This window comes from Dasypus novemcinctus, chromosome 31, assembly GCF_030445035.2.
Source record: "Dasypus novemcinctus isolate mDasNov1 chromosome 31, mDasNov1.1.hap2, whole genome shotgun sequence".
Classification (NCBI taxonomy): Eukaryota; Metazoa; Chordata; class Mammalia; order Cingulata; family Dasypodidae; genus Dasypus; species Dasypus novemcinctus.
Window position 1 is genome coordinate 29,339,394 of NC_080703.1, and position 22,583 is coordinate 29,361,976.

Here is a 22,583-nt window from a genome sequence, read left to right on the forward strand (position 1 = left end):
GGGAACATCTTCAGAATTTTGTATTAGGTGATGGTTTCTTAGACTTTATACCCAAATCACAAGCAGTAAATTTTAAAATTTTGCACAACAAAGGAAATTTTGCAAATCAGAAAAGTGAAAAGACAACCTACTTAATGGGAGAAAATATTTGGAAACCACATATCCAATAAGGGTTTAATATCCAGAATATATAAAGAAATCCTATAACACAACAATTAAAAAAAAAACAATTAAAAATGAGCAAAGGACTTGAATAGACATTTTTTCAAAGAGGATATACAAATGGCTAAAAAGCACATGAAAAGATGCTCAACATCATTAACTATTAGGGAAAGGAAAATCAAAACCACAATGAAATACCATTTCACACCCACAAGAATGGCTGCTGTTATAAAAACAGAAAATTACAAGTGTTGGAGGAGATGTAGAGAAATAGGAACATTCACTCACTGGTGTTGGGAATGTAAAATAGTACAGACACTATGGAAGACAGTTTGGCAGGTCCTCAGAAAACTAAGTATGGAATTATTATACAACCCAGCAATCCCTCTGCTAGGTATATATCTAAAAGAATTGAAAGCAGAGACTCAAACCATATTTGCACACCAATAGTCATAGCAACATTAATCGCAACTTCCTAAAGTTGGAAGCCACTCAACTGTCCATCAATCACTGAATGGATAAACAAAATGTGATATATGCTTACAATGGAATATAATTCATCCATTAAAAGAAATGAAGTCCTGAAACATGTGATGACATGGATGAACCTTTAAGACATTATGTTTACTGAAATAAGCCAGACACAAAAGGACAAATATTGTATGTTCTCACTTTTATGAAATAATTAGAATAATAAAACTCATGGAGTTAGAATCTAGAATATAGTATATCAGGTGTTGGGTTGGGGGTAGAGAACGTGGAGGTAATGCTTAATTTGTACAGAATTTCTATTTGGGTTGATTTTAAAATTTTGGAAATGGTGGTGGTGATGGTAGCACATTATTATGAGTATAATCAACAGTACTGAATTATGTATATGATTGTGGTTTAAATATGTTACTAGAATAAAAATTAAAAGATAAAATATGGGACTATATAACATAGTGAACTCTACTGTAAATAATGGACTATACTTAATTGTACAGATATATAATGCTCCTTCATGAACTATAACAAATGTACCACAGTATTACAAGGTGTTAAAGGGTGGTTATGGGAAAATACACCTAATGTAAATGATTCACTGTAGTTAACAGCACAATTTTAATGTTCTTTTATCAATTGTAACAAAGGTACCACACAAATGCAAAGTGATTGCAATAGGAGGGTATATGGGAACACTGTATGTTTTACTCGATTTGTCTCTAAACCTACAGCTTCTCAAAAAAAAAAAAAACAAAAAACAACGAACAAAAAAACCTCTTGTACTCTTGATTCCTGAGTTTGGCTTTTTCTGAATCAAATTGTTTCATTGTCCTAGGGACTTATGGGATGTTCACTGAAATGAGTTAAGCATGACAGACTCAAATCCTCCCAGCAATACTAGTGCAAACCATTAAAAACATACTTTGATTTTTGAATGTATATTTAAATCTTATTTCTTAGAAATGCTCTGTTCTTTACCCCACTGGCAAATATCTAAGATTCTAAGGTCTGCTTCATTAGCAGCTAGAAATGGTTGACAGCACAAGTGCCTAGGAACATATCCAAAATACCAGAACAGAGAGGGTAGCTCATATTAACATGTTTGGCTCACCACTACCCTGGAATGAAGGTATGTCGTGTTATTCCATACTTGTACTAAAACAGACTTTCTTTCAAGTTAAAATTAAAGGCATTATGCCAAAGATATGGTTAATAACTCAAAGTATCACATATTTCCAGATTAAAATGCATATTTTGAATAAACTGTGACGGCTTGAAAGTTTTTGTGTCTCTCATAAAAGATAATTGTTCTTAAAGTTAATCCTTTCCTATAGGTGGGGGACTCTTTGATGGGATTAGATTCACCTGTGGGGACTCTGATTGGATTGCTTCAGTGAGGCAAGACCCAGAGTGGCTCTTGTTCCTCTTGCTAGAGTCCCTTATAAATGGAGGACTGAAGGTACAGAGACACACAAAGAAAAAGATGCAGAAATGGGGAGAAATAACCCAGGAGCTCAGCGAAGAACCCAGGAGGGAGGAAGCCACAGGCAGAGGAGTCAAAAGCTAAAATAATGAGGCCTAGAAGAGAAGAAGGCATCTCCATGTGCTTTGCCAGGTGGAAGGAGTCCAAGGAATGCCGGGAGCCAACCTTTGGTGAGACAGTATCTGTGATCATGCCTTGATTTGGACATTTTCATAACCTCAGAAATGTAAAGTTCTACCCCAATAAATTCCCATTTAAAAAGCCAACCCATTTCTGGTATATTGCTCCCAGCATCTTTGAGCAGACTAAAACATATGCATACACTTATATGTATATTTCAATATGTACACGTCTCATTATAAAACAGAAACCATCCGAATCTAGTCAAAGGTATCCACATTTCTAACTTTTACTTTTTATCAATTTTCCAATGAAAGCATGCTTTTCATCTGAAAAGCTTGAATATTAAAATATAGAACCAGTTAATTGAATTGATTTATACTGATTAAACCAAACTTTTGGAAATAGGTCTAGTTCACCTAATCTCATGAACCTGAGAAAGCAGTCTATTCATTAATTGTAGTGTGGGATTTAAAGTTTAAAAAGAGTCAAAAAGATACTGAAGGAGTTAGTATAATGAAATATTCTGTTTGAAATTTGAAAAATTGGTTGTATTCCATAATTAAATTTCCCTGTGAGCTCGGGCTACAACTTAGAGTCTTCTCAAGTGAATTAAAAAATTACCAAATGATAATCTTAAAATTGCTTCAAAAGGCAATTATGTAAAATATTCAGTTGATTTATACTAAACTGCCATAGAAAAATAACATTTAAAACTCCCACAAGCTATTTTTATATCCATACTTCCTTTGGAAGAAAATACCTTAAAAATCAAATATTTGAATTTAAACTAATAGTATACATTATTTTATTTTATAAATCATAAAGTAAATAATTATTGATCTTTAGGGATCTGAACAACAAGTAGAAGAAAAAGGTTTTGATTTTTCTCTACCTACCTTTAATGTGGTACTATAATGTCCAACAAATGCTGCATTTATCCATGATCTTGAATGGGGATCACCCAGGAATTCTATGTGATACTTTTCAACATCTCCATCTAGGTCATAGATCACGTACTTCCCTTTAAAAGGATCAGGGCAAAGTATTCCTGGCCAACTTACAAAGAAAATGTTTTAAATTATTTTGATGTTTTAAAAAGCAGATATCACCACATGTGTCACAATCATTTAGTAAAATTTCCTTTGAATTTTAATGACTTTTCATAAAACAAACATATTCATACTTAACCTGTATCTTTTAAATTAGGAAATCATTTGACACATGTGATAAGTTGCATATTTGTAGTTTAAGAAATCCTTGAAATAGTCACAAATTTGGATACACATAAGATATAAGAAAAAAGAAAAGAATGGTCTCCAAGGTCAATAAGAGACATTTAGGCCTTGCTGATAGGAAAGATGAGAGTAAAAAAGATTGGTCAGATTTATGACAGGGTTGAATTAACTCTAACCAACTAGCATAATTAACTACCAAAATGTTATCCCACTGGCAGGGCTTCTGACAGGATGGGAAGGAACTAGGCTGAGACAACACTGTAGAACAAAACTACTGTGGGAAAAGCAGAAATAGAGCTCAGTAGTTCTATACTGTCCCCCTTCCCCCCCTTATCTGCACCATTGGCAGGTGATCAAATTGCTAAAAATATTCAGGGCTAGACAGAACACTTGCACTTTACTGAAAATAAATCTCCTGGGGATCAGATGTAGCTCAGTGGTTGAGCACCAGCTTCCCATGTACAAAGTCATGGATTCAATACCTGATAGCTCCTTAAAAATCTTTAGGGGGGTTCTGGGAAGATGGCATCAGAGCAGGCAGGTGGGGCTTGACTCTTTCACAAAAAACAATGAAGAAAGGGCCAAAAGCTGTCTGGAGGGACCTGCTATGGGAGTCAGCAGACCAGGACCATGCTACACAACCCCCAGGAGGGCAGGGGACAGAGAGAAGAACCTGAAACAACAAACATGAGTTACTAACACTCTGCAATAGTCAGAAAGGGCTCCCATTCCCAATATTCAAGTTATTAAGCAGGGATAAAACCCTTGGCTCACTCTGGCAGAGTGAGAGGGGAAGAGACATCTTCCTGTCAACTGTTAAAAGGCAAAAGGGATGGGAGTTAGGGGGATTCTCAGCAGTGAATTCAGCCAGCAGAACCCACCTTGAATCTTGGCTCTAGCCAGACCAAAAAACAGGAAAGATGAGATTGAAAGAAAACCTCTGTGTAAAGGTACCATGAGAGGCATCTGCTTGTTGGTCTGGAAATTGCATGAAGAAAAACTGCTTTTAGGTCTCTTGTAACCCTAACTTCTGAGAGAAAATCTGTGCCACTGGTGAATCTCTGGCCTGATTTTGATAACTTAAGCAGAGCAATTTTAAAGACTTAGAATAAATTGAAGCAAATATCAGAGAAGAGCTGTGAAAACAAACTAATAGGCAAAAGAGAGAAATTGGCCATCGAGGAAATTCACCAACATATTCAGACGCTTAGACATCAGCAAAAAATTACAAGCCAAACTAGGAAACAGGGATAGATGGTCCAGGCAAAGGAACAAATCAAATATCCTAATGAGATACAGGATTTAAGACAATTAATCAATGTTAATCAATCAACTCTCCCAAATCAATTTAAAGAATTGAAAGAAAATATGACTAAAGAAATAAAGGATATTAAGAACACACAGGGAGGGCATAAAGAACAATTTGAAAACCTGCAAAGAAAAGTAACAGAGCTTATGGGAATGAAAAACATGGTGGATGAAATGAAAAATACATTTGAAGCACGTAAGAGCAGATTTGAATTGCTCAAAGATAGAATTAGTGATTTCAAAGACAGAACATCTCGGGAAACGGACTTTGGCCCAATGGTTAGGGCGTCCGTCCGTCTACCACATGGGAGGCCCGCGGTTCAAACCCCGGGCCTCCTTGACCCGTGTGGAACTGGCCCATATGCAGTGCTGATGCGCGCAAGGAGTGCCCTGACACACAGGGGTGTCCCCTGCATAGGGGAGCCCCATGCGCAAGGAGTGTGCCCCATAAGGAGAGCCGCCCAGCGCGAAGGAGGGAGCAGCCTGCTGAGGAATGGCGCCGCCCACACTTCCCGTGCCACTGACGACAACAGAAGCGGACAAAGAAACAAGACGCAGCAAAAAGACACAGAAAACAGACAACCGGGGGAGGGGAATTAAATTAAATAAATAAAAATAAATCTTTAAAAAAAAAAAAAAAGACAGAACATCTGAACTGGAAAAGACAGAAGAGAAAGAGGGGAGAATGGAAAAAAGGAACAGGGTCGTAGGGAATTGAATGACAATACAAAATGTACAAATGTACTCATTGTTGGTGTCCCAGAGGAGAAGAGAATGGAAAAGGGGCAGAAAGAATAATTGAGGAAATAATGACCAAAAACTTCCCAATCCTTATGAAAGACATAAATAACAATAACTAAGAAGACAATGTACCCCAAACAGAATAAATCTAAATAGACCTACCCTGAGTAACCTACTATAGAGAATGACAAATATCAGAGATAAAGAGAGGATTCTGAAAGCAGTAAGAGAAAAGCAAAGCACACATACAAGGGACCCTCATTAAGATTATGTGCCAGAAGCAGATGTGGCTTTAGTGGTTGAGCACCTGCTTACCATGTACGAGGTCCCAGGTTTTATCTCTGGTACCTCCAAAAAACAAAACAAACAAAAAATGGAAAAAAAAAAACAACACAACAACTTTCACTGGGGAGCAGATGTTGCCTAGTAGTTGAGTGCCTACTTTCCATGTACAAGGTCCTGGTTCAACCCCAGGTATATCCAACAACAACAAAAAAAGGTTAAGTGCTTACCTCTTATCAGAAACCATGGAGATGAACAGAAAGTAGTATGATGAAAGAGAAAAACTTCCAAGAATTCTGTATCTGGAAAAACTGTCCTTCAAAAATGACGATGAGTTGAAATTATTCACAAACAAAAACTGATAGAATATGTTATCAAAAGACCAGAATTAAAGGGAGTGCAGCAGGCTGAAAGGAAAAAGCAAGGGTGAGAGACTTGGAGAACAGTGTAGAAATTAAGATAATTAAGAGGGGGAAATTAAAGGGAAAAGACAGACAATAGTAAGAAATGACAACAGAAAGCCAGAGGATAAAAAGGATGAAGTAGGTAATGTCTTTACAGTAATAACATTGAATGTCAATGGCTTGAAGTCCTCATCAAAAGACAGAGACTGACAGAATGGATAAAAAAACATAAGTCATCTATATGTTGTCTACAAGGTACTCACCTCAGATGTAAGGACATAACCAGATTAAATGTGAAAGGCTGGAAAAAGATATTCCATGCAAATAGTAACCCAAAAAAGAGCTGGAGTAGCAATACTAATCTCAGACAAAATAGATTTTAAGTGCAAAACTGTTATAAGGAATGAAGAAGGGTATCATATATTAATAAAACGGACAATTCACTAAGAAGAAATAAGTATACTAAATATTTATTCACCTAATCTGTGTGCCCCAATATACATGAAGCACAGGCTGGCAAAAGTGAAGGGAGAAATAGATGCCTCTACAGTAATGATTGAAGATTTCAATACAACACTCTTAGTATTGGATAGAATATCTGGACATGGTATAAATAAAGAAATAGAGAGCTTGAACAATATGATAAATGAACTAGGCCTAATTAGACATCTACATAGTGCATTGTACCCCAAAACAGCAAGATACACATTCTTTTCAAGTCCTTCTTCAAGATAGAGGATATGTTGGTAAACAAGGTAATACTCAATGAATTTTAAAAGATTGAAATTATACAAAATACTTCCTCTGATCACAATAGAATGAAGCTGGAAATCAACAATGGACAGAAAAGGGGAAAATTTGCAAATACATGGAGATTAAACAACACACTCTTAAATAATCAGTGGTCAAGAAGAAATTTCAAGAGAATTCAGCAAATATTCTGAGATGAATGAAAATGAGAACACAATATATCAAAAGCTATGGGACACTGCAAAGGCAGTGCAGCAAGGGAAATTTACAGTCCTCAATGCTTACATTAAAAAAGAAGAAAGAACTAAAATTGAAGATCTAACTGCATAACTAGAGGAACTAGAAAAAGAACAGCAAACTAATCCCAAACCAAACAGAAGGAAAGAAATAGTAAAGATTAGAGCAGAAAGAAATGAAATCGAGAACAAACAAAACTGAGAGAAAATCAACAAAACCAGAAGTCAGTTCTTTAAGAAGATCAACAAAATCAACAAACTCTTAGTTAGACTGACAAAGGAAAAGAGACAGAAATAAATGAAATCATAAATGAGAGGGAAGATATTACCAATGACCCTGCAGAAATAACAGAGACCATGAAAGGAAACTATGAACAACTGTGTGCCAAAAAACTAGATGGACAAATTCCTAGAAACACATGAATCACTTACTCTGACCCTAGGAAATAAAGAAGACCTCCACAAACCAATCACAAGTGAAGAGATTGAAACAGTCATTAAAAACCTCCCAAGGATGAAAAGTCCAGGACCAGATGGCTTCACAGGTAAATTCAAGCAACCATTCAAAGATGATCTAATACCAATCTTGCTCAAGCTCTTCCAAAAAACTGAAGAGGAAAGAACATTACCAAACTCATTCTATGAAGCCAATATCACCCTAATACCAAAACCAAATAAAGACAGTACGAAAAAAAATTATGGACCAATATCCCTAATGAATATGGATGAAAAAATCCTCAACAAAAACTTACATACCCAATCCAAAACACATGAAAAGAATTATACACCATGATCAAGTGGGTTTTATCCCAGGTATGCAAGGGTGGCTCAACTCAGTAAAATCAACTAGTGTAATAAACCACATGGATAAATTGAAGAAGAAAAATCACTTAATCCTTTCAATTGATGGAAAAAAAGACATTTGACAAAATATAGCAATCTTTCTTAATTAAAAAAAACTCCAAAAGATAGCAATAGAAAGAATCTTTCTCAATATGATAAAGTGCCAGCATTGTACTCAACAGTGAAAGACAGCTTTCCCACTGAGATCAGGAACAAGACAAGGATACCCACTGTTATCACTATTATTTAACATTGTGCTAGAAGTTCTACCTAGAGCAATTAGGTTAGAAAAGAAATAAAAGGCACCCACATAAGAAAGGAAGAAGTAAAACTTTTGTTATCATATCTAAAAAATCTAAAAAATCCTGAAAAAATAAAAAACAAAGCTACTAGAACTAACAGACAAGTATAGCAAAGTGACAGGATACAACATTAATATGCAAAAATTAGTAGGGTTTCTATATACTACTGATGTACAATCTGAGGAGGGAATCAGAAAAAATTTCCATTTATAATAGCGATTAAAAAAATCAGATATTTAGGAATAAACTTAACCAAGAACACAAAGGACCTATATTCAGAGAACTAGAACACATTGTTAAAAGAAACCTAAGAAGACTTAAGTAAATGAAAGAATAATCCATGTTCATGGATTGGAAGACTAAATATCATTAAGATGTCATTCTTACCCAAACTAATTTACAGTTTCAATGCAAGAGCAATAAAAATCACAACAGCTACTTTGGAAAACCCAATTATCAAATTTATTTGGAAGGGTAAGTGGCCCTGAATAGCCAAAAATATCTTCAAAAAGAACAAAGTTGGAGGATTCCCACTTCCTGACTTTAAAGCATAGTACTTAGCTACAGTGGTAGAAACAGCATGGTACTGGCATAGAGACAGACAAATTAACCAATGGAACCTAATCGCATACTCAGAAATAGACCCTCACATCTACTGTCAAGTGATTTTTGACGAGACTGTCAAGCCCTTCCAGCTGGGCCAGAACATTTTATTCAACAAATGGTGCTAGGAGAAATGGATATGTTTATATGAAAGAAATAAAGAGAATCCCTATCTCATGCATTAAAAAAAAATTAACTCTAAATGGACCAGGGACCTAAACATAAAAGCAACAACTGTAAAACTCCGAGGAGAAAATGTAGAAAAACATCTTGAAGATCTTTTGGTAGTTTACTTATACTCAAAGCATGAGCAAAAACAACAACAAAGATAGATAAATGAACCTTCTCAAATTAAACACTTTTGCACCTCAAAGGACTTTGTCAAAGACAAATTACCCAATTAAAAATGGGCAAAACACTTGAAAAGACAATTGTCCTAAGAAGAAATACAACTGGCGAAGAAACATATGATGTTCAACATGAGTAGCAATTAGGGAAATACAAATCAAAGTGACAATGAGGGAAGCGGATTTGGCCCAATGGATTGGGTGTCCACCTACCACATGGGAGGTCTAAGGTTCAAACCCAGGGCCTCCTGACCCATGTGATGAGCTGGCTCATGCACAGTGCTGATGAGCACAAGGAGTGCCGTGCCACACAGGGGTGTCCCCCATGTAGGGGAGCTTCACGAGCAAGGAGTGCGCCCTATAAGGAGAGCCACCCAGAGCGAAAAAAGTGCAGCCTGCCCAGGAATGGCACCACACATAAGGAAAGCTGACGCAGCAAGATGACACAACAAGATGATGCAACAAAAAGAGACACAGGTTCTGGGTGTCACTGACAAGAATATAAGCAAGTGGACACAGAAGAACACACAGTGAATGGACACAGAGAACACACAACCGGGGGGGTGGGGCGGGGTGGCGAGGAAGGGGAGAGAGAGAGAAAAAAATCACAGTGAAATATCATTTCACCTATTAGACTGGCCACTATTAAAAAGTTGGAAAATTGTGAATGTTACAGAGGCTGTGTAGAGATAGGAATGCTTATTCACTGTTGGTGGGAATGTAGAATGGTAAAACCACTATAGAGGTCTGTTTGGCAGTTCCTAAGGAAGTTGAATATAGACTTACCAAATGACCTGGCCACATCGCTATTTGGTAAGCAGTGACACAACTGACAGCTGCACATCAGTGTTCATAGTGACATGATTCACGATTGCTAAAAGTTGGAAACAACCCAGGTATCCATTAATTGATGAATGGATAAGCAAATTTTGGTGTACACACTTGATAGGATATTATATAGCGATAAGAAGAAATTAATTCATGAACCATATAACAGCATGGCTGAACCTGGAGGATATATGTTCACTAAAGGAAACAAGACATAAGAAGACAAATAGTGTATGATTGTACTCTTTTGAACTAAATAAATTGTGTAAATTCATGGAGTTAAGTATTACAATATAGGTCTCCAGGAAACAGAATGAGGACAGAGAATGGAAAGCTGAAGGTTAATCTGTGCAGAATTGGTAAAAAGGTTGTTTATGAAGCTTTGAAAATGAATACAAATGGTGAAAGCACATTATAGTGTTTGTATGTAACAGAGCTATTTTATGGGTATGACAATGGTTGAAAACGTCAGTCTAAAGTCATATTTATTGCTAGAAAGAAAACTAAAAATGTAAGATGGGATTGTATAATATAGTGAAACCGTATTTAAAATATGAATATTGGTGATATTGACATATAAGATTGTTTTAACAAAATATAAACACAAATAAACTAGAGAGACAGAAACAGAAGAGCAGCTATGTATAGCAGGGGAAGGACAGGAAGACTGAGAGGTGATGAATTTTTTTTCTTCATTATTACTATTATTATTGGAAGAATGAAAATACTCTAAAAATGACTGAAGTGATGAATGCACAACTGTGAGATTATATCAAATACCACTGATCACACAATTTGCATGGATTCATGCTTCATTAATATGTATCAATACAATAGAATTCTTTAAAAAAAACCCAAAACTTCAGAAATACATTCTTTCCTTGATATATGTGATGGTTTGAATGCATATGGACCCCAGACAAGTATATTCTTAAAGCTAATCCATTCCTGTGGGTGTAAAACTATTGTAAGCAGTACCTTTTGATTAGGTTATTTCCATTAAAGTGTGGCCCAGGGTGGGTCTTAAGCCTCTTATTGGAGTCCTTTAAAAATTGGATGAATACAGAGAAGAGAGAGAGAGAGAAAGCCACGGAAGCAAGGCACTGGAAGCAACATAACACAGAAGAGAAGGGAAAGCTCAGTGGTCACCACCATGTGCCTTGCCATGTGATCGAGGAGTCCAAGATTGCTGGCCACCAGTCTTGAGAAGAAGTTCTTATGTTAATGATGCCTTGATGTGGGCCTTTTCAGAGCCTCAGAACTGTTGGTTTATAAACCAATAAATCCCCATTGTTAAAAGTCAATCTATTTTATGGTAGCTGCTTACGCTGTTTTAGCAAACTATTAAAACATGTTTCATTTTTTCACTTTTGGTGCTCATTTCCCACTTTTTTCCCATTTCTATTCTTTTATTTTCTCTTTTTGTTTTGCTTGGTTTTTCTTTCTTCTGTCTATATTAGAGAGCTGACAACTCTGATAAGCAAAAACAGAGACAATATTTCCACATGGAACTTGAACAGGAAATTAGCGACTAAGTCCTGAAAGCATGTGAAGTGAGAAAAGCCACACCTAAGAAATTATTCATTTTATTTGGTTTATCATATTGTTTTTAAGGGATGTTTGAAAGCAGTCTAAAAACTTTAGATGTATACTCATCTTTAAAAATGCCTGAATATAACTGCAAATTAAAACAAATTTAGCACTAAGAATGAAAATTGGAATTTTCAATTAATATATTCATTTAACATTTTAAGAATAGTTTCTGTAATTTTCACATTTAATGTTGGGAAAATTGATAACAATTGATACAGTGCTATTATAAGAGAAATTGAGGAATATTGTGATAGATACATAAAACATTGTCCTGAAAATATATGGGGTGGGGTAGAATTGGAAGAGAATGGAACTATTCTTTACTGATATAAATATCTTTTACTGAGGCAAGTTCATGGTCATGGTGTTCCAGTTACTCTTTTGAGGCTTTAATTACCATACTTAATCCTCCCATCAGCCTGATAGGATTAAGTATTTGTTCTTTCCTTTACTCAGAGGAGAATGCTGAGTCTCAGAGTTATTACATAGCTTTCCCAAGAAGATTCTATTAACAAGAAGTGAAGGGAAGTGAATGTGGCTCAAGCAATTGAGCTCCCGTCTACCACATGGGAGGTCCTGGGTTTGGTTCCCGGTGCCTCCTGGAGAAGATGAACAAGACAGCGAGCTGGCGCAATGGACAGGTGTGATGAGCTGATGCAACAAGATGATGCAACAGGGCGATACAAAGAGGAAAGACAATGAGAGATACCACAAAGCAGGGAATTGAAGTGGCTCAAGCAATTGAGCATCTCTCTCCCACATGGGAGGTCCCAGATTCAGTTCCCAGGGCCTCCTAAAAAAGAAGATGAGCAGACACAGAGAGCACATAGCCTATGGACACAGAGAGCAGACAGCGAGTGCAAAAAATAAGGGGGGGGGGGGGGGGTGAGAGGCAATAAATAAAAAAATAAATCTTTAAAAACAAAACAAAATGAGAAGTGAAAACATAATTCAAAAGAGATCTTCCTGGTGACAAAACACAAGTGTTTTCTCCCAGGCTAGACCATAGTACTAAAGGACGAGAAACCATACGGAGGCTATATTCAAGTCAAGAAAAAAGTACTCCAGAGATGGAATATTCAGCCTTGTAAAACAGAGTTCCTTGCTGGTGATGATGTTCTGAGGCTATACAACTCCTTGGTGAAGACTGACTAAACATGTGCTGCATAGTATAAAGGATATACGTGTTTGTGTGTGTGTGTGTACTTGTATATATAAAAATGTGATGGGGGGGCGGAGTTACATATTCTCTCAAAGTCTTCTCCAGCTCTATGGTAAAATGAATTTGAGAAGGTTTAACTTGTACCATAGTCAAAAGAGTAAAATTACTTAAATTACGAAAAGACTTTCTTATCAGACATTTGACCAATTGAGTACATTACTGCATCAACTTCAGGGGTAGAATTATAGTGTGCTTTCTGTGTAATAACACTGAATAGGACATAAATGAATTTGTCTCATTAATATCTATTTTTTCCCTTCAGATAAAATATCTTAACTACAGCTAAACATTTCTTACTTATCCTACATATTAAGTACAGTTTGTTAAAGAGTTAATATTAATGTCACATAAAAATGAATTTTTAATTAGAAAACTACCCACAACTGAAATACTGTGAATTTGATCATATTGACACTGTGATCATTTTTGTACTTAAACAGAGCAATGTAAATTATTGGGCTGAAACTTGGTATGTAAACTAATCCATGGGCTTTAATAGTCTACGCATGGTAAAAAAACAAAGACCAAAAAACAAAAACAGGGAAACGGACTTGGCCCAGTGGTTAGGGCGTCCGTCTACCACATGGGAGGTCCGTGGTTCAAACCCCAGGCCTCCTTGACCCATGTGGAGCTGGCCCATGCGCAGTGCTGATGCGCACAAGGAGTGCCCTGTCACGCAGGAGAGTCCCCCGCGTAGGGGAGCCCCACTCGCAAGGAGTGAGCCCAGTAAGGAGAGCCACCCAGCGCAAAAGAAAGTGCAGCCTGCCCAGGAATGGCGCCGCCCACACTTCCCATGCTGCTGGCGACAACAGAAGCGGACAAAGAAACAAGATGCAGCAAATAGACACAGAGAACAGACAACCAGGGGAGGGGGAGGAATTAAATAAAATAAATCTTTAAAAAAAAAGACAAAAAACCCAAAACACAGTATATACATCAAATACGTTTTATAGATTTTATCAATCCTTCTGGAGTCTGACCAGTTCAGAAAAGAAAGTAAGAAGGAAAGGCAGCAGGTAATGTCAGGAAGCTGTGACTAAGGGATGTATAGTAGAAATCTGACAGAATTTTATAGATCAAGGTCCAAAATATGCACATCTAACATTTCTAGACATTCAAAAATCTGTACAACTGTCTAGTTCTATTTCAGTTTGTAACACTGTGGAATGGAAAAGGTAATGAGGCTTAAATTGAGAACCAAGGTTTAGTTCTGTCTTCTATTAGCTAAGAGGCCTCAAGCAAATAACCAGGCCTCACTGCAACTGTGGTTCCTCACTGTACGGTTACCAAGTTCAAAAGAATGCATGCTTCCAAAAATTGTAAAGTGTCATATACATGTAAGGTAATTAATATAATTGAGAAGTAGATAGAATGGTACAAAATATCTTCTGCTTCATTTATATGTTTATTTAGGAACTAGATACATTAGATATTTAGGCAATTTTAAAACCTAAGGGAAGTATACAAAAAAGGTATAAAAGAATCTGAAACTGCAAAAATTAAAAATCCGTAAATTGGATTTGATGACATGGCTGATGTTTTATAAAGTTATCAATTGATACTGAAGTTATAAAACCATAAATAGAGAAATGCATTTACCCCATAATCAACCATGAAACAGTTTTTATAAAACATAGATTAACAACACGATGTAACCGAATGAACATATTTCATGCGAAGCATTCCTTTTACTTTTTTTCCCTGTCTGGTTGTGTCATCATCTTTTTGGTGTGCTGCTTTGCTGCACGGGGGCCTGCGCCATACTGCACAGGTCTGGGATGCCTTTTTTTTTTTTTTTTTTTAACCAGTGGGTCCCAGGGATCGAACCCAGGTCCTCCATATGGTAAACGGGAGGTCAATTGCTTGAGCCAGAGCCCCTTCCCGCTCAGTATTCTTCATGTAAAAATTTAGATTCCAGGAAGCTGACAGGTTCACAAAGGCTAGCTGTAGGAGGCGATGGTTAGGCTGCAACTGTCACCAGGGATGGCAGATTGTGAGAAGGGAGCAGGTGCCCAGGCTTCTTTCTGCATGTTTAGCAGAGCCCTGTGGCTGTTAGGGCTCTCTCAGTTAGGGGGATGGAGGATAGAGGACTTCTCAGCAGCCCTAGATCATGGGAGAAGGCGTGCTAAATTGATTCAAACTTTTTTTTTTGTCTTTATTTATTTATTTATTTATTTATTTATTTAATATTACATTAAAAAAATACGAGGTCCCCATATACCCCCCACCCCCCTCATTGCACTCCTCCCCCCATAACAAAAATCTCCTACAAACTCTTTGTGACCCAATGTAGCCCAATACTTTAGAAGAACTGGAAGTGATAAAGAAAAACTGAGATGAGGTTTAGGCCAAAAAATGAAGACAGCCTTCTGATTATTATCAGGTTCATGCCAAAAGTATCTTTTTACTGCTTGGCTACTCTTAGTAGGTTGTGCTTAAGAGTAAAATTTTAATAGAGATTACTTTTTAAACTCATGCTGAAAGCTTCTTTTCTGAAGGAACCTGCCCAAAAAAGAGGACTTCCACAAACAGATAAATGATTAAGAACGAATGCCAGGGGAGCAGATGTGGCTCAAGCAGTTGGGCACCGGCCTTGCACATGGGAGGTCTGGGTTCAGTTCCAGGTGCCTCCTAAAGAAGATGAGTGGACAACGAGTGGACAGATGAGAAAGCCATCTTGGGATGGGGAATAAAAATTAAAAAATAAAAAAAAGAATGAATGCCAGCTCTGTGGAGACCTCCCAACTTATAGGAAATTAAGGAACAAAAGGGTCCTTGAACCTGATTAGCAGCTATTTTACAAGCCACCAAACTATAATCATTACACTAGATTTGTTTAAACTCTTTGTTAATATTAAGGGCATCACAGTGCTTTTTAAAGGATTACTGCCAAGCAAGATTAAATTATAAGTAGTACCTATTATGTTCAGGGTAAAACAGTCTCCAGATTTCTAACACTTAGATCATGAAAGAGAGAAATATTTTGTAGTTATTATGTGTAAGATAAGCTGCTACTTTTCAAATGCCCATTCTGCTACAATTCCTTTTTTATGTCAAATATCTTTTGGATCCAAGAGTATTCTATTTAAATTATTTCTTTATGAAAAAACAAATAAAATGGAGACGATTCCTTAAAAAATTAAATGCCAATGAAAGAAAAAGTTTCGGTTCATTATTTTAAATGTTAAATTACAGAAAATATGGCATAATCATTTTAAGATGAATGATGAAAAGTATTGTCAAATGTCTAAGTAATTGGGGCACTTCAGTGTTTCTTCGGTGGGCAGAGAGGAAATGTCTCACTTCTAGGCTGTATATGTTTGCTAAAACTGAATGTACCAAACTGCAGGTAAAGATGAGCAGAGGCAATAGGCGCAGAAAACATGATTACGTTTCTCCATTTGCTATAAGCATCATCTTTTCTGGCTTGCTATGATTGAAGAAGGCTGATGCCCACTTTTTTTGCCCTCACACTGACCTCAATTTGAGTTCCCAAACTGTCAACTATGCTAGTGCCTTTTGCACTTCTACTTCCTGGTTGTTCACTTTCATGTTGATGAGAAATCCTGAAGCATGGTCTGAGGGTTTAAAGGAGGAGAGGGACAGTAATAGTAGGCAACCTGATATTAAAGATATCAGCATTACGAGAGCAGTGTACAATCAGTTTTAGCATCTGTAGGTGGTGACAAGTAAAGCACACAAACAGAACAAGGTCAAATGAATACCAGATGCTGAAGTTCATTGAAGGAAAAGGGAGACTTCTGACAGGGCAAGTAAGCTCAAGAGAAGTACAAATACATTATCATGAAAAGACTGATGTTCTACACATTTGTTATCCAGTGTAAGTGATCTTTAATAAGATAATTAATGCTCGCATTAGAATTGTATGTTGGTTGTCAAGTAATTTATAGCCAATAAGTATATAACATTTTAAAAGTACACTTTGCATGTTTAAGAGGACAGCAAACTTTACTTCAGCCTCATTCCTAAACTATCTGTGGGAAACAAAATGGATGAGTTGGAATCATCACTAACTGGATATTATATTTGCTAATTAAAATCCCTGGGCTGCAACCAACTGCAGGGACTGAAAGGAGTAAGGAAGTTTCCCATCCAGACATATAAATTTATAAGCATATCAATTCACATGCAAAAGAGTGTAAACAAGAAGTAATCAAATAAAACTATAATAGTGAAAAGACCTAATAGAAATCCTAATTTATAAATTTATATACCATATATTATTAAAAGTTTCACTGAGTTGGCTTGTTAAGTTAAAGGAACTACCTTATTACTAAACTATTTTAACTATAATACATTAGAATGCAAATATATTTTCTATGAATTAGTTTTTATATTTATGAGAAAAATCTGTAAAACGTCTATGCAAATATATCCCAATAGTTGCTTGGTAATGCATCTTCCTATACTAAGTGATCAATGCACTATTATTTTTTCCTTTTAACTTCCAGGCTCTTTCTAGACAAAATGCCATTTGATTAACTTTTAAAAATCAAAGTTATTTAAATATTGTGGACACAGTTTTTCTCTTCCCAGTGCATTCAGACATGCCTTCTTGCCCCACATCCATAGGCATAATCCAAAGGCAAGAGGCTGTATATGCATTTTCATGGGTGCATAAATGTGTGCATAATGTGGAGGTAGACGTATCTATTACAATTTGATTTTCCTTGAAGTCTGCCTATACACAGAGAAGATGTTATTCTCTTGACAATTACTTATTTTTTATTTTAAATGGGCATTTCTAGGTTCTGAATCAGACTTTTTAGTTTTTTAGCTTTGTTTGAGAGGGTCAACTCTTCTGAGAAAAGAATAGCTCAGATGTTGACAAGATTGAGTTTCTGGGTTTTCAAAGCTGGGTGTTAAGCCATGGACTAGAGAGAATTGACCCAGATAATGTTGTACTGTTAAGTGTCTCTGCAGACAGCTCGCTGGTCTTTCCACATACATTTTCAACATTTACAAACTTGCTTATTTTAAGAACTGATATTTGACTGTTTCTAGCAGGTTCATTCTATCTTTATAGCCTATTGCAATTATACTTTTATCTTTCTATGTAGTTGTGCTACTGAATAAGCAATATAACCAGATTTGAACTTGTTAGTATATATTTTAAGTCTATGCACATTTGTTCTTAGTGAAGAGGACTATATTTAACTCCTTAGCCAAATACTAGCTCTTTCCAGTTAAGTAAGAATGGAGATTTGTAGGCAACTTTCTCCCCTAATCATAGATCAGAGATAATTTAGGGACTGGGGTAAAACATATTTCAATTCCTAACCCTCAGTTACCAGCACAAAACTGCAAAAGAAATTCCTAATCAAATTTCTAACATAATACTTCGGAGAATGGTGACAAAAAAAAATATCCATTTCTTGGATTAGAGGTATTGAGCCTTCAGAATTTCCATTAGAAAATACAAACAATCAGAATCCAAAATGTTAGTTTTAGATATTAAAAATGATATGGGACAAATACCTTCATAAATAACCTCATAAAAGGAGTGTTTATATTAAAATATTTGTTCTTATATAACTATCTAGTTGTTGGTGTGCATCCTAATTGTCACATGGAAGTCAATATAGTTTTGATTATAATGTTATCATACTTGATCCCAAGAAAACCCTCAGAACAATGGGCAAGTATCTCAGAGAGATTACTCATGTTTTCAAAGACAGTGGGTAATAAAGCAAGAGGCCAAATCTAGGTTTTATTTGATGGGCTAAAGTATGTGTGTGTGTGTGTGTGTGTGTGTGTGCGCGTGTTGAAATAAGCCCATCACAGTATCTATATCAAAGCTGACATCTTATTTTCTACATAGAGAATATTGGGCATAAATGAATACAAGATAATATGAGCCAGAGTATCCCAGCTTTGAGAATGGCATGTAGAACAATGTAATATAAAATAGTAAGTGGTTTTGGGAAGATAGTAGCAATGGTGGTGTAGTCTCAGAATCTCTTGAAATGTTCCCATAATAAGACAACTAGAACAGCAAAACCAATCTGACATACAATGACTAAAACAAAGCTAAGTGACAAGCTATCCACATGAACACCAAACTAGGAGAAGGTGGGAACAAACTAATGAGAGCTACAAGACCCACATATTAATAGCATTCATGTGAGGGGAAGCAGGGTGGGAAGGGGAAGACAATAGAAATCCAATGGCTTTGAGCAAGGAGAACCTCAAAACTGACAACAGATTATCACTGGAAAGTGTAGCAAGTCAAACTGAGAATAACAGCCAACATTGGGAGGGGGTAATCATAAATCCAAAGGTACTAGATCAGTCTGGGCCCACTGAATACTTAAAGATAATCAACAAAGTTCTTTTCACAGACAAAAGTCCACACTGATGAGAAGCTGCAGGGAGTACAATTCAAATTGAGGAGGACATGTCCAATATAAAACAAAGGAGAGAGAAGGTAAAAATAAAAGTGTGTGTGGGGGGGGGAGGGGGAGAGCCAGGGAATCTCAAACTATACAAGTCCATATTTTTGACACTTTGAGAAAACAACAGAGGATGGGGTTCTAGGGCTATGAAGTAGAAACAAGCTAAAAAAAAATCTATTTTGCAATTTCTGGTTCTAGACAAGATGAAGTAGTTACACTTTTCTCTATTCTTCCCCCAAGTATACCTACAAATCCTGGGTTTTATATACGAAACAAACATAAGAAGACACTGAGAGGGTGAAAAAAGAGACACCAAAGATCAACAAAGATCCATCATAAGTTATACAGGAATCCCAGATGAGAAAATCAAAGCAATGGAACAGAACAAATATCACAACCTACAATTTAAGAAAATGTAACTGAAATGAAAAAAGACTTGAATCTTTATGCTCAAAGTGCTCACTGCATATTTGGAAAAATCAGCCCAGACTGGGAAACACTGAGATATATACTAGTAAAACTACAGAAATATAGAAAAGAAGAAAAAAATTATTTTAGGCATCTATGCAACAATTGCAAACTACAGATTCTTTTCAAGTGTCCATGAAGTAGTCACAAGAAAGGACACAATTCATCATAACAAGAGTCTGTGGAACTACTATAATAAATTTAAATTAGAACCCAAGAACCATAAGATACTTTAAAATTCCCCAAATATCTGGTAATTTAAAAATATACTTCTAAATAACCCATTTCAAAGAATAAATCACAAAGAAAATTATAACAATAAAATATAACATATTAAAAAATTGTGGGAATGTAGCTAAAGCAGTGCTTTGAGAGAAATTATATAACCTTAATATCTTTTTTTTCCCCCTCAGTTTCTTCCATATGTGTCCCCAGTGTCTTAAGCTTTAATTTCTTATATTAGGGGAAAAAATATTTAAATTCAGTGACTTAAGTTTCCAATTATAGAAACTAGAAATAAAGTACATATTAAACCCACAGAAATAGAGAAAAGAATGATGAGATCAGAAAACCAATAAATAGAAATCAAGCAAATAGAGAAAATCAACAAATACAAAAGTTGATTATTTGATAAGATTAATAAAATTCATAAACCTAGCAAGACTAAACCTTATTTGTTTATTATAAAACAACAACAAAATGCTTACCTTGGCCAATTTTGTAATTTTACCAAGACCAGGCTTCCAAGAGGGAGCTGTGAATAGACAATCTTAAATCCATTTTCATGAAGCTGAGACTCCTCAGGAAAGTCTTCTTCAGAAATAAAGCACCTATTGTATCTTGTATCAGTGTTCATGAAGCAGAACCATGGTTCATTGTGATCAATTTTAGCTGCATCCTCACTTGACAACAACCTCCATTTCAAACAACTTTCATTTTCACACTGAACCCACACTTTGTTTACATACATGTTGTTTTCCAGTGAGGAATCCATTGCAGTTACAATAGTCTACAAATATTTCCCCCTCCAGTTTTTCTTTTTCCATAAATGCATTCAACCTGGAAAATAAATAAGAGAATAAAAGAATAAGGATTCAAGAGTATAAGGGGAGAAAATGAAAACCAAAATCACAGAAATACCTATTTGATGTTTTCTTTATCCACACCCAGTCTATACTACAGAAACATACATGCTGAACGTGTTATGTTTCTACTTGTTCACCAACAAAGGAACAAAATAGAAGCATCAGTCATTCTGGGCATAAAATGCTGTAACATTTTTTTTTAAAAGTATGATGGAGCTGAAGAAGAGAAGATGTTACATACATCTGGTGTCCAATATATTTTTGCCATTATATTAGCTAAGCCTTTTTGAATGCCGACTTATGTGCCAGGTAGGATTCTAAATGCATTATATAGTCTTCCCAATAGCTCATATAGTCTTCCCAACAAACTTATTATGCCCATCCATTTTTTACAAAGAAAGCTGAAGCTAAGAGAGATAGTCTGTTTAAGGTCTCAGAGATAGGAGATGGTAGAATGGGGATTTAAATGCAGGCAATTTGGTTTTTAAATCTATGATATCACCCACTAGGCTGTCATACCTCTTGGATGTATATGCAGCATGACTTGATGATCCCTTTCTTTCTTCTAATTCACAGGAAAATCAAAAGCAATAAAATATCTCAAGTATGAAAATGTGAAATATATTTTTAAAAATTTAAAAAATCTTTTGTTTATGTAGTTTTGCCCTTTATCCACTATTAATTCAGGTGGTTTGAACAAAAACATTTTCTCTGAGCTTTATCACGAAATTTTTAAACACACAAAAAATTAGACAGAATTGTAGGATTAAGCCCCCAACATCTAACTTCAATAATAATAGTTAAGTATAGACTAATAAAATAATGTAATTAAAATACAGATAAAATTATTAGCAGCTTCTTTGGCAATAAAAAACCTATTTCTTAAAAAATGAGTTAGTAAAAACTATTAAGTATAAACACCATTTAAAGTAGCCCCTAATTCATGAATTAATCATATATTTAGAAACTCACTATGAGTGTATCAACGTGTGTATCATATTTATCAAGACAACAGCAAATTGCTTTAGGATGAAATTTGCCAATATATTTCAATAGCTATAAAATATTCATAATTTTTGACCTATGAATCCCATTCACGAGAATGTATACAAAGGAAATAAATGTAAAAGGAACCAACCTATACAAACAGACCAAAAATATCCATTGTAGCATTATTTTAAACACCGAAAACCTGGAAAAATCTATAAACAGGAAGAATCAAACCTGGTAGAAAAAAACTATAAAATGTTGGTAATTTTTTTTTCATTTTGTTTTTATTCACTCATTTCTTTAACAGGCCTGGAAATTTATAAGCTAGTCTACAATATGGATTGCCACTAAGGAGAATAGAGTTTTTCTCTTACTACCTCGGTTAGTAGACAGTGGAGTAGGAGTGGTTGAATCCAGACTTTGGAGTGAGAACTGGGCTCTGCCACTCACTGGTTGTACATCTTTGGTTAAGTCGTTTAGCTTTGCCGAGTCTTCACTTTCATTTAGTGTACCTTCCTTGTGTGTGTCCGTGTGCTACAGCTACATTTTTTTCTTTTTTCTTTCCAATCCTTAAATCTCATTTTACTATGCTGCTAGGACAAGTATAGAATTGAATACAAGCCGTAAGCATAGACTATTTTAATTTTAAAGAGAATGTTTCTAATATTTCACTACC

General features: G+C 35.7%; 1 protein-coding gene across 1 annotated transcript in view; it reads right to left on the bottom strand.

Annotated features, from left to right (window-relative positions):
* The window catches only part of ZCWPW2 (zinc finger CW-type and PWWP domain containing 2), a 148,001-nt gene that overhangs the window by 67,222 nt on the left and 58,196 nt on the right, over window positions 1–22,583 (bottom strand). Inside the window, 3 exon segments of the mRNA XM_058290656.2 lie at window positions 3,151–3,310; window positions 20,540–20,830; window positions 20,832–20,891. Coding sequence (XP_058146639.1) covers window positions 3,151–3,310; window positions 20,540–20,830; window positions 20,832–20,891 — 511 coding nt within the window.